The following is a 13,204-nucleotide window of genomic DNA, read 5'->3' as shown; positions in this document are numbered from 1 at the left end:
CTCCAGGATCACTCGTTGGCCAGCTGCTCCCTCTGCAGTGACAGAGGACAAGGTTGAGGGGCTCACAGACAAAGGGGACTCGGAGGGAGCAGACAGCCTATTAGATTCCTGAGTGGATAACCCAGGGGTGTCCAGTTGCCACTCCTCCTCTCTGACTCCTTGATGGGAAGGAGCACCTGGAGGGATGTCGAGGTGCCCCGTTTCCCTCTCGCGTTGTCACTGCAGGAGCTCACCCATGGCTCCCGCAATGGAGTGCAGGTCTGCGCACATCTCTGCGTTCTGCTGCATCAGGGTCTCCATAGCGTCCACCATCCTCCCCATGGAGACCTCCATACGCGCACATGTGGGCACCATTTCATCAGAGAGCAGGCAGATGCACTCCTCCAACTCGTGTGCCATTCTGCTGAAGGCTTCCAACAGCTCTGTGTGATGTTCCCCTGCCTCCTGCTGATTCTCCAGGATGAATTGGAAGGCCAAATCTAGAGGTTTGTCATCTGACTCAGATCTCACAGATACCTGATACCCACCAGTCCTCCGAGTGCCAGGGAGCTTAACTAAACCTGCCTCCTCCTGCTGCTGTGGACATGTGTCCGTGCGGTGACCACCTGATTGTGAACCCGAGCCTGCTCTAGATCTAGACCCCACTGAGGAGTGTGTCTCTGCGCTGATGGAGGATGTGGGTAAACACTGTGACAGGCCTTCCAAGCTGCTTATTTCCAGCTCTTCCATGGAGGAGGTGTCCTCTTGGCTGGAGGTGAGGACCTGGATGGAGCTGAGGGACTGGCTGGCTGAGGGTTTCAGTTGATTGGTAGAGCTCCCTGTGAACTGAAGTATAGATAATTAGTGCATGACAGCAGAGTCAAAAACAGGAGAGAGAGGGATGATGTGGTGCAAGATCCTCATGAGAGTGTTCGCCACTGACCTCAATGTCACCACGGGAATGGCCCACATCCCCACCAGTCAGTGTGATGGCACGCTCCTCAAAGTGAGTGAGGGGCCTAATGTGGGCCACTCCAACCCCAGCCTGGGACCTCTTCCTGCTGATCTGAGCCAGCTTCCCCTACAGGGAAACAGATGGAGAGAGTGTGAGCAGGACACATGGCACTGCATGGAATGTTTGTGTGCTGAGCGGAGCCATGGACAGGATGAGGACACGAACTTGAGGGAGTATGAGCCTGATGGAGATGTTAGAGTGTATGTGTGAGAGTTAGTGGCATTGTCCCTTAAGGTATGAGATCCCTGTGGATGTGTGATGGGTTTGTGAGTGTGTGAGTTGAGAGCGATGAGAAGAGTGAGTTACCCTGGTGGAATGGATGAGACCATTCATCCTGTAGCGGCACTAGGTGGCTGTCTTCCTTTACAGGGCATTGGCACTGACCCCCGCTGCCACCACCCCCCAGCTGGATTAGTGAGGTTGCTGCCCACCCGGCAGCCAGAGCTGGGGTAGAGGACATCATGGCGAGACTCCACTGTGTCCAAAAGGCACTTGAGAGACGACAGGTCATTGAACCTGGGAGCTGCAGTCTTTATGCCTTTCAAGGCCATGTCTTCTTTGCGACAGGCGTGGGCTGGAAGCACTGAGAGGTATACGCGTGGCTGGACTTTAAATATGGCACCCGGCGTGATGAAGCGGTGAGGTGATGGTGTGGCCGGCGCATGAGAGCCCGCCGCCATGGAAACAGCGTGTTTCCTGGGAATGCATAATCAATGTGGCGTGTTTGGGACGATACGGTGTGAGAAGCCATCATTGCGGCCGATGAGTAAAACGTCATTTTACCCGCCCGCTATTGCCCTTAGTGCAAATCTGGGATGATTTTGCCCTGTATCCCCTTGAGGGTAGTCCCAAATATCTTCAGGCATCACAGGTTTCTAAGCTTTCCAACTGCGTTTATTGCTGGGAATGATGCTTCTGGGGTGCTTTTCCCAGAAAATTAAGGTACAATGACTTTTTACTGGGGGTCACTACTTCCAACAGTGGCCAGGAAAAGTTGTGCAGGTTTGTGACCGGAAAACCACTTTGCAGACCCGTACAGCTTTTCAGATACTTCTTCTGCCTGAGCAAGAAAACTTAGTTGCCTTTAGTGGCAAGTAATCTTCCCTGAAAGGCAGCACAGCCATTGGAGAGACAGGTTAATGCCACTTCTTTAGGTGATAAGCAGAGTCCATCATCATGTTGGTTTCTTTGCCACTCGCAGCAGCAGGGATTTTAGACTGTCTGGTGTTTCGAGGCAGGTAGGTGGAAACAAACCTGAGATAAAAGATACTGGGGCAATTTTCATCATTTTATAATCCCCGACACCCAACCCCTCCCCAAAAGTGCTGTATAAAGGGTGGCAAAAAATTAAAGATGAGCTCACTGATTGCTCCTTTTACAGCCAGCCTGATTTTACAGGGAACACTAATCCTGGTGGCTGCGGCTCTCATCTAAAACAGGTGGGCACCTCCTGAACAAGCTCCAGTGATGTCATTATGATGCTGACATCATTTTATCATCTCATCATCGAACGAATGGCACTTCCCACTTCCATACTCACCAACCATGGCTGGTACAAGACTGGCATTTCAAAAGCTATTTAAAAAAATCCCCAGCTGTTCATGGGTAAAGTTGGAATAGAGTCATGGAGTCAGAGTCATAATGGCACAGAAGGGCTATTTGGCCCATCAAGTCCATGCCAACTCCCTGAAGAGCAATCCAGTCAACCCCATTCTCCCATTCTATCATTGTAACCCTGCAAGTTTATTTCCCTCAAGTGACCATCCAATTTCCTTTTGAAATCATTCATTAACCCCATTTCCATCACCCTCGTAGGCAGTGAGTTAAGGGTCATTACCACTTGCTGCATAAAAAGGGTTTTTCCTCACACCCTCCCTGTGTCTCCTGCCCAAAATCTTAAACCGGCCTCCCCTAGTCCTTGTCCATCAGCTAATGGGAACAACTTTTCTTTGTCTACCTTATTAAAACTTGTCTAAATCTTGTACAGCTCTGTCAAATCTCCCTCAACTTCCTTTGTTCCAAGCTAGGAGAACAACCGCAGCTTCTCCTTGTAGCTAAATCCCTCATCCCTGGAATCAATCTGGTAAATCACCTCTGCATCCTCTCAAAGATCCTCTTATCCTTCCTAACCAGAGCTTTATAAAGGTTCAGCATAACTTTCCTCAACCCTGTTTCCTGGAAGAGCTCCATTCCATTCTCCCGGTTTCTTCCGAATTGGTGCTTCCAACATCCTCCTGAACGGAGGATTCCTGCCCACTGTGGTTAACAAGGCCCTCAACCGTGTCTGACCCATTCTGCCCTCACCTCTTCCCCTCCCACTCAGAACCACAAAAGGGTCCCCCTTGTCTTCACTTTCTATCCCACCAGCCTCCATATTCAAAGGGTCATCTCTGCCATTTCAGCCACCTCCAGCATAATATCACCACCAAACACATTTTTCCCTCTCTCGCCTGTCACCATTCTAAAAGGACCGTTCCCTCTGTGATACCCTGGTCCACTCCTCTATCACTCTCAATACCTCATCCACTTCCCATGGCACCTTCCCATGCAATTGCAGGAGGTGTAACACCTGCACCTTTATCCCCTTCCTCCTCACCGTCCAAGCTCTTTCAAACAGAGTAAAACTCCAAAACACTCTTTCCAGGTGAAGCAGCGATTTACTTATATTTCTTTCAGTTTAGTCTACTGTATTCACTGCTCACAATGCAGTCTCCCCATGCACTGGGTAGACCAAACACAGACTGAGTGACCACTTTGTGGAATGCCTCTGCTCAGTCCACAAGCATGACCCTGACATTCCTGTTGCTATCTATTTCAATTCACCATCCTGCTCTCATGCTCACATTTCTGTACTCTGTCTGCTACAATGTTCCGGTGATGCCCATGCAAGCTGGAGGAACAGCACCTCATCTTCCGGTTAGGCACTTTACATCCTTCTAGACTCAACATTGACATTCAACAGCTTCAGACCATGAACTCTGTCCTCCATTTTGAATTATTTTCCCCCCAAGTGCCAGTTTGTATCTTATTTTCATGCTTTTGCTTTCAGATAGAGGTGACCTTTATTCTCCAATTAACATCTACTCTGGGCCTATGCTTTGTTTCTTTACTACAACCATTGCCAATTCCTTTGCCTTTAGTTCTATATCTCTGGTATTTAATTGCACCCACCCTCCAGCCTATCCTTGGCCTTCCCTTTTGTTTAGCCTGAACCCTGCCCACCCCCCACCCCCCCACCATTTCAACACCTTAAAACTAATCACATTTCTACCTCTCTTCAGTTCCAAAGAAGAATCATATTGGACTCATCCACAGATACTCCCAGACTTGCTGAGTTTTTCCCACATTTTTTGTTTTTATTTCAGCATAACCACTCTGCTTTAGCACCCAACACCTCTATTTTTGAAACCCTAAATCCCTTATGCTTTACTAACTACTCTCTCAATATGTTCTGCTATCTTCAAAGCTCTATGCTCATGAATCCCAGGTCCCTGCAGACTCTTTAGAACTGTACCATTAAGTCTATATTTCTTATGCTTTCTGCCATAATGCATTACCTCACACTTCTCAGTCACTTATGTTAGCCTATCCGTCTTCTAATGCAGTCAATCGTTATCATCCTCACTGTTTTCCGTACCTCCAAGTTTGATATCATTGGCAAATTTTGGAATTTTACTCTGTATTCCAATATCTAAGGCATTTATATCTACATCAAAAAAGCAGCGTTCTAGCACTGATTTTTGGGGAAGACTACTGTCTACCATCCTCCAGTCTGAATAACAACCATTTACAATGATTCATTGGGCAGAATCATCCCAGATTTGCACTAAGTGCAGTAGCGGGTAGGAAAAAGGACATTTCACCCGCTGGCTGCAATGGCAGGTTTTCATGTCGTATCATTCCAATCCTGCCTCAATAGTCATGCATTCCCGGGAAACATGCCATTTCGCTGGCCTCCGATTCGCCCGCCACACTGTCACCTCGCCGTTTCCTCACGACATATTTAAAGTGCAACTGCATGCACACCTCTCAGTACTCCCAGCCCAGGAGGACACCGGTGAAGACATGGCCCCAAAAACCAAGAAGACTGCAGCGCTCCGATTCAATGACGCATCCCTGGGACACCTCTGGACACTGTTGGAGCCCACTGCGATGTCCTCTACCCCACCTCTGCCCGCAGGAGGCCCATCAGTGTCACCACTCCGGCTTGGGAGACAGTGGCAGAGGTGGTCAGTGTCAATGCTGCACAGAAGAGGTTCGCCATCCGATACAGAAAGAGGATAAATTATCTCATCTGCATCACCAGGGTAAGGCAACTGTCTCATGACTCTAAACTCACACACTCACAAGCTCATCACACATTTACTGGCATCTCACTCACTGCCAGCTCAAGGGACATCACCACTCAGTCTCTCATGCACACACCCTCACATCTCCATCTGGCCTCATCTCCTCTGGAGACTGCATCCTCAGCCCGCGCTATCTTTAGGCCACTTGCACAGATCAACATGTGTCCCCACACACACATCCTGGGGCAGCCCTCTTCCCCAGTAATGCCCTAGCCCTGCAGCTTCTTCCCTTGCTTGAGGCCACTTCTCCCCCTTCCCCAAGCAAGCCCTAGCCTTGTAGCCATTGAAAAGCCACCCCTGCCTTACAGCTGGTCTCGTAAGTAGAGACCTGCTTGTGAGTCCCCTTAAAAGTGATGTGGTGCTGCCTGTGAAGCCTGGCGCTGATGACCGTGAGTGCTGCCCAAAGCAAGCTAAGCAAACAACCTCAAAGCCTCAAGTGAAGCACAGCTCGCCAGGTGCACGCCGCTTATGTTCAGTTGTGAAACATGTCGGTATGGTTCTCGGATGATCCAGTATGGGGGGATAATTCCGGCGAGCTGGACTTATGATATGCAGTTATATTTCAATGAAGTTCCCAACGTCGGGAAATGCGGCCCTCAGTTGACTGGCAGAGCGGACAATTGCAAACTGGTTTCACGTGGCCTTCTCCTCGTATTGCCCATTCATGCCACCAAACATGCCCAGTGCCTGCGGGCATGGAAATTCCACCTATTATTTTGTCCTTAAGTAGTTTTTTTATCCAAGCTGACATTGACCCTCCTATTCAAAGAGCGTCAATTTTGTTAAGCAGCCTTTTGTATGATATTTTGTCAAACACATTCTTAAAATCTATATAGCCAACATTCCCCTCATCAGCCTTCTCTGTTGCTTCTTCATCAAAGTTCAATTAATCAAAAGTGATTTTACACATCTATGCTGTCTGTTCTTAAATAACCTCTCCAAATGCTGTTAATTCTTTCCTTGATTATTGTTTCTAAAACCTTACCACCACTGATCTTAAGCTGCCTAGTATGTTGTTTCTAGGAATGTCCTTGCATCCTTTCTTGAATCAGGGTGTCACATTCGCCACTTTCCAATCCTCTGGTAACTTGGTATCTAGGGAAGTGTGGAAGATTACAGAAAGCTCTTCTGCTATCTCCAAAGCCACATTCCTTAGCAACCTGGGATTCAAAACATACCAGATGACTTACCAATCTAAGTATAGCCAGTCTTTTCAGTACATCCTGTTTATCAGTTTTCACCCCATTTATTACCTCTACCATCTCTGCTTCTACTGATATTTTGTCAACAACCTCTTCCTTAATAAAACCAATACATAGAAATCATGAAGTATTCTAGCCTTGCCTTGCACCTCTAAATGTGTATCACCCTCTTTGTCCTTAATAGGACCCACTCCATCTCTTATTACCCGTTTACTATTTACATGCCGCTAGAAGATTTTTGTGTTCCCTTTTATATAAGTGACTTTCTATTCTCATTTTATCCTTGACAGTCTTACACCCCCCTCAAGTTATTGTATTTGGCCTCCTTCCCGCTTGTAGAATTCACCTGACATGAATCATATGCCATATTTTTTGTTTCACCATATTCTCTATCCCCTTCATCATCCAGGGAGCCCTGGCTTTGGATCACTTGCCTTTTCTCCTTGTTGGAATATACCTAGCCTGAGTTCACATTTTGATTGACAGCTTAAAGTGGCTATTACAGGATTTTTAATGTATCTACAATGTGGTTACTGTATCAAACTTTATTTGTTTTTATAACAGATTGAACACTTGAAGGGATTTAAAACCTTTGAATGGGTTTCATGAATGGGAGGGTTTTTTCAGTTTCAAGTGCATATGAGTGAGAGTTCTTTTAGATTGTTAGAATTTTTTTTCATCTCCTTGCAGCTCCTGAAGTCTGCCCATAGTGGATACAGTGTGGGTGGCTATGGAGGTGGCATTGGGGTATGAAGTGCCATGGAGGAGACATGAAGGGCATGGATGAGACATGGGAAGAGGGTGGGTGGTGAGTGGGCATGAGGGCTGGAGGGCCTAACAGCTTCTAAAACAACTGGGACAAAGTTCCAGAGAACCAAGGCAGGTCTTCTAACCAGCTCGCTTCAGCACTAACCCACCCCAGTGGCCACCTACGATTTGCTTCCAGTGTCAGCGGGCCTGACTCTTTCCTGCCCCCACCTCCCAGGAACGAAAATTGGGTGTAACGGGGACCTTTAAATGGAGGCGGGTCTGCCAAGTCAGGAAATTTCCTGACTCGAGCTATGTGCTTCAGTAGTGAAAATATGGCCCTATGAACCTTTAATACCTGCACCGTTTGCCTGAATTAGAAAAGTCGTTGGATTGTGGTATACATGGGATGGTTTTCACCATACCTGGAGCTGCAGTTGGAATTATACAATCTCTTTTTATTAGTTCTCCAAAGCAGATGTAACAAATATGATTGCTGAAGAAAAACTGACTTATATAATTTCTAAACTATAAATATAATATTTAGAATCTGATTTGGAGTATTTGTCTGTTAACAACAATGAACTGCAAGATTTTGATGCTATGCTATTAGTTTATCTTTTGTAGTATGTGGCAGCAGTTCAGTTTAGTAACGGGCTCCTTAATTGTCATCTGCAGAAAATAATGAAACGTCTCATCAAGAGATATGTATTGAAAGCACAAATGGATAGGGAAAATGATGAAGTCAATGAAGGTAAGTCAAAGGCATGACCATATAATGGGAATGGATAATATGTTCCTAATACATATACATTAAAAGTTCCTGCTTATCTTGGCAACACATCCCTCTCAATGCAAGCTGTTATATTCTGGAAAGATTCAGCTCAAAACATTCCAGTTTTTCACTAAAATAGCAACAACAATTCTTTAGTATTGTACTCAACAATTATCTTCCAAGTGAAAAATTCCAAGTGGGACACATGAACCAGAGTACCTTGTTGCACAATAGCAGCCTATGATCTGTTAGTCTAAAAAGAAGTCTTACAAACTTGACATTCTGAGTAACATGCCCCACTTCGTGCCTTTTTTGCTTGGAAATGTCTTGTTATAGTTAAGTCATGAAACATTGCTGAAACCCATCATCCCTCATCTGGTGAAATAGCACAGGCTTAATTTATCCAAAATAAAGTAATGTAGACAATTGGAAGCAGGACAAAGATTCAACTGGGTTCATTCTATCACTATTTAATACTAAAATTCTTTGCAGTCTTGTTTTGTACTTATTTGATATCTTTGAATAAAGAATGGAGTACTTTTCCACAGACAATACCAGCATTAAGCATTGTCAGGTAAAGTGCAGCATGAGTAGATGTAGAGCAAGGCTCCCATTGCTTTGCCATAACAAACCTTGTACATTACAGAATTGCTGCACCAGCAGGACTTTTATATTTCCCAAATCAATTACCTGAGTGATGAAGGCTGGTTGACTGAGTCAGAGCAGAATTAAGAGATATTCTCTGCTGTCGATCTGCTCCCACTGGGTGAGGCTGCACAAATTCATTTTGTGCATGACCTTTAGAATTAGCAGGGTGAGAAGACCTGAGGAGTCTTGACACGGTGAATGTGGAGAGGATGTTTCCTCTTGTGGAAATATCCAGAACGTGGGGTCGCTGTTTAAAAATAAGGGGCCACCCATTTAAAACAGAGATGTGGTGAATTTTTTCACTCAGAGGGTCATGAGCCTCTGGAACTCTCTTTCTGAAAAGGTGGTGGAAGCAGAGTCTTTGAATATTTTTAAAGCAGAGATGGATAGATTCTTGGTAAGCAAGGGGTTGATAGGTTATCGGCGGTAGGTGGATGCAGATTTGAAGTTACTATCAGATCAGCCATGATCTTATTAAATGGCGAAGCAGTCTTGAGGGGCTGAATGGCCTACTCCTGCTCCTTGTTTGTATGTTCAAATGTTCATTAGCCTAAGCTCAAATTAAACCAAGGCCCTGGAAGTGAAAGGACAGTACGCTATCCCGTTACATGACCCAGGGCCAAATTTCACTCCCAGATGGAGTTGGGTATGGAGGCAGGTGGGCGTGAAAGTTCATGCCGCCAGCTGGCATGCCGGTTTGCTGGCACTGTACCCGCCCATGGACCACTTTGCCAGTGCTGGCATCAGCAACAGAAGGGCTACCTGCCCACAAGTGGCTTGTAGCCAATTGAGGTAGGGAAATGGCTACGTAGGGCCAATTAACAGAAGCCGACTAGAATTTTCCAGTCCCCCGTCAAGGCACTGGGAACAGACCAGCTGCCTGGTGACAGCCTCTTGGTGGCAGACCAGGGGCCAGAGCTCCAGGCAGCCTTTCAGGCCTTACCTCTCTGGCCACAGCTGCGGCCTCAGGACACATTTCTTCCTCCATTCTGGTAGCTTAGCAGTTGAGACCATTTTTTTAATTTAAAATTTTTTAAAGTTTCAGAGAGGGAGCTTCAGGTGGAGGCACCCTCTCTGTTTCTTAACTGAACTACAAGCTGCTTCTCCTCCCAAGCTGGAGAGCCTCCATTGGCTCTCCTGCTTCAGAGCCAGACAGCGTTCTAAATTAATTGGTTAGTGAACCCACCATTTTGCCATTAATTGACCAATTTGGGGAAAATCACTGCTGAGTGTTTGTTTCTCCCACAGTGTGGGGCTGTGACCCCCATTTGACCCCAATGTCAAGACCACAATGTTGGCCAAAATCCAAAATCCTACCCCCATTTTCTAAAAGCATTCTATTTTGGTATGGAATATAAAAAAAACTCCTCACTTTACCATCAAACGCTATCCAGTCAAATATAGCACAGGTAGGAATCTCTGTTTCCTCAACAACAACTACCTATATTTATACAGCATCTTTAATATAGTGAACCACCCCAAGGCCCTTCAAAGGAGTGTAAAGATGCAACATTTTACACTGGGCCTCTTAAAGGGATATTAGGAAAGGTGACCAAAGGCTTGATCAAAGTAGTAGGCTTTCAGGAGAGACTTTAAGGAATCGTTGCCCAAGTCAACAATTTGACTCAGCCCCAACCTCAGGACACTCCAATTGATATTTTTCCACTCCACAACATTTGGATTAGCTGAGTTGGAAACGTAATTTTGCCCCCCCCTCCCCACTTTGTATTGTTGCTAAAAAAGACAAAGACTGAAAATTTCCCCAGAGCTTATTTTGTTTTGTTGCCATAGCTAATGTGCAACAGAAACTGAGATTGTTCATTTAAACGGGGTTTCCACCATATGAAATGAAGTTACAGCAGTGGAGAAGGAGCAGATCTGAGGAAATGGCCAGCTAAAGCTTGGGAAGAGAAGTCTATTTACTGATGCAGATAAATTAAACAGTCTATTATTCATCCCCCCTGTTCTTCCTAAGGTCCTAACTCAAGTTTGCATACATGACATTGTTGAGTCTCTCAGTAGGAAAGAATACTTGAGGCAGCTTCCTGTTGGTTTCCTTGTTGACTTTAATATATGGGGTACTTTCACTTGTGAGCTGCATCCAAGTCTAAAGAGCCCCATCTACTTTATGCAATGATCCAGAGGGGTGGGGGGCAGTGGGGGGTGGTGTTGGGTGAGGGGTGGCATCACCCACATGTATCAGATGCAGCTACCCACAGTGGAAGATGTTCCAGTGTTCAGAGCTGGTGCTCTGGCTCTCTGGAGTGGGGCCCAGACCAACCACACTGACTCAGAGCATGAACACTGTCACTGAGAAAGTGGTCACTCTATCCTGATGCAAGCACCCTGCTGGAAGCCAACCCTACATTTAAAGATTACCAGAGTCCACGTACGGGGCTGTCTGAGTGAGGGTTGAACTTTTCCCCCTCTGACTCAGAAGTGGAAATGCCCACAGAAAATAGTCACCAGGGAAGTCAAAAGGATGGCTGGTGAAAGAAGTAGAAAAGCATCATAATGGTGTAGATAAGAGTGTTATTTGTAGTTTGGGACTTAGGAACACATGGGGAAGAGTATAGGGAGATGTTTTTCTGCATATAATAGTGTTATTCCTGACCTGGGAATACTTAATGCCAATACTTGGTGAAGAAAAATATCTCATTCCCCATGTAGCACTAATATATTTCACTTTGATGAGGATAAAATTTGCCCAAAACTTTAAGTGAAATAAATTGATGCTGAAAAATTAAACAAAACAGAACTCTTCACATCAAGTAGTTTGAGAGGAGAAATCTCCTTTATTCTTGATCAAATATTTAAAGAAATGGCAGAAAATGTAAATACCAATATCCACTTCAATATCCTTTGGGAGGAGGAAAGTTGATAGGTGCTAGACTTGATTTTATTGTATTTACAGTAGTAAAAAGGACAAGCTGGTAAAATAATTAATAGATTAGTCTAAAAGGGTGGTTGAGCAGATTGTATATTATTATAATTGCTCTTATTTTATGTTACCAGGGTACAGTTAGTTTATTGAACAACTGTTATCAATGTATTGTTTTTAGAATTGGAGTGCATATTTGTGAATTTTAGGCCTGAACTGAGGTTATTTTTATTCAATATTGTATTTATCTTGTCTTTTTATTATCTTAATTCCAAAGTTTCCATTCAAAATCATTTCTGATGCAAAATTTCTTCTTTATCAATGTATTTTGTTCACTCGTTTGCTTCATTATTTTCAAGGTGAACTCAAGGAAATCAAACAAGATATATCCAGTCTCCGATATGAACTCCTTGAAGAGAAATCACAAAACACAGAAGATCTTGCTGAATTAATCAGAAAACTTGGAGAAAAATTGGGAGCATAATCCAATAAGAAGGCTAACGTAGCATAGTGACATAGTATCTTCAACACCTCTTACCAAATCGCTAACTATAACAATGGATTTTGCATGTTTATTACAATAATGCCAAAAGCAATTTTAGACACAAACATTCCACTAAGAATTGAGTACGTAATCAAATCAGTAGTTCTACAGTAATTTGTATAATATCAGGTACTGTTTTATCATATTATCAGGAAACACTGAGGTACACATTATATTAAAATGTTTATATATAATGAAAACTTGTGTAAAATATATGTTTTCTTGCAATAAAGGGGATCTCATAACAATGCTTGAAGTTGGATTGCTTTGCACCTTCTTTATGCTATCTTATATTTTGATGAGAAAGATATATTATGATGCTACCTTTAATTAAGTCGGGCATTTCTGCACTGTTGGAACTGTTTTGAAACCAGAAGTGCTGAGAATTATGCAAAGCAGCAGATCCAAGTTGCACTGTCAACCCAGTTCCATTCGCTAACCAGGGACCTGAGTCAGCATCTCCAGGAGAGGAAAGGGGAAGCGAGAGAAAAGCAATGTAAGGACATTTTTTCCAATTCACATTGGGCTGTAACCTCCGAGCTTCCCAGTGTCGGATTTGGAGGGTACCCCAAAGATGTGCTGTGGAATCCCTCTCGGAAGTTCCCAGGCTAGGGTTTGCATGGCAATTGCCCAGAAGTGCAGACTTCCTCTTTGGCCAATTGCCCTGCACTGGGAACCATCGGAAAATACAGTTTAAATCGCAAACTTCGGATGGTTCCACCAGGGTTACACCAATAGCTAATCAGTAGAAGTTAGAAGACCCATCCCCCACCCCCGATCTCCGATCCCCCCCAGCCCCCTGACCTCCAACCCCCCCACCCCCTGACTTCCGACCCCCCCCACCCTCTGACCCCCGATAACCACCCCCTCACCAGACCTCCAACCAACACCCCCCGCACACCTCACACCTCCAACTGACCCCCCCTCCTCACCCCCACCCCTCTGTAGCCACCCCCCCACCTCCCAAATCCTATCCACTTACCTTAGACACTTACCTTCTCCCTGGCTTGTGAATTTCCTTGATCCTTTAAACTTACCTGCTTTATGGCAACTCGCTGGAGATG

At 45.0% G+C, this 13,204-nt stretch overlaps 1 protein-coding gene across 2 annotated transcripts in view; it reads left to right on the top strand.

Annotated features, from left to right (window-relative positions):
• The window catches only part of LOC144682920 (short transient receptor potential channel 6-like), a 223,598-nt gene extending 211,271 nt beyond the window's left edge, over window positions 1-12,327 (top strand). Inside the window, exons 11-12 of one of the 2 annotated variants that reach the window (XM_078545815.1) lie at window positions 7,971-8,046; window positions 11,956-12,327. In XM_078545815.1, the coding sequence (XP_078401941.1) occupies window positions 7,971-8,046; window positions 11,956-12,080 (201 nt within the window). In that variant the 3' untranslated portion in view covers window positions 12,081-12,327. The remainder of the gene's footprint in view (window positions 1-7,970; window positions 8,047-11,955) is intronic. The other variant, XM_078545816.1, reaches the window with a different exon arrangement.
• The last annotated feature ends 877 nt before the right edge of the window (window positions 12,328-13,204 follow it).

This window comes from Cetorhinus maximus, chromosome 7 (genome assembly GCF_964194155.1).
Source record: "Cetorhinus maximus chromosome 7, sCetMax3.hap1.1, whole genome shotgun sequence".
NCBI classification, from domain to species: Eukaryota; Metazoa; Chordata; class Chondrichthyes; order Lamniformes; family Cetorhinidae; genus Cetorhinus; species Cetorhinus maximus.
This window is presented reverse-complemented; position numbering and strand designations above follow the sequence as displayed.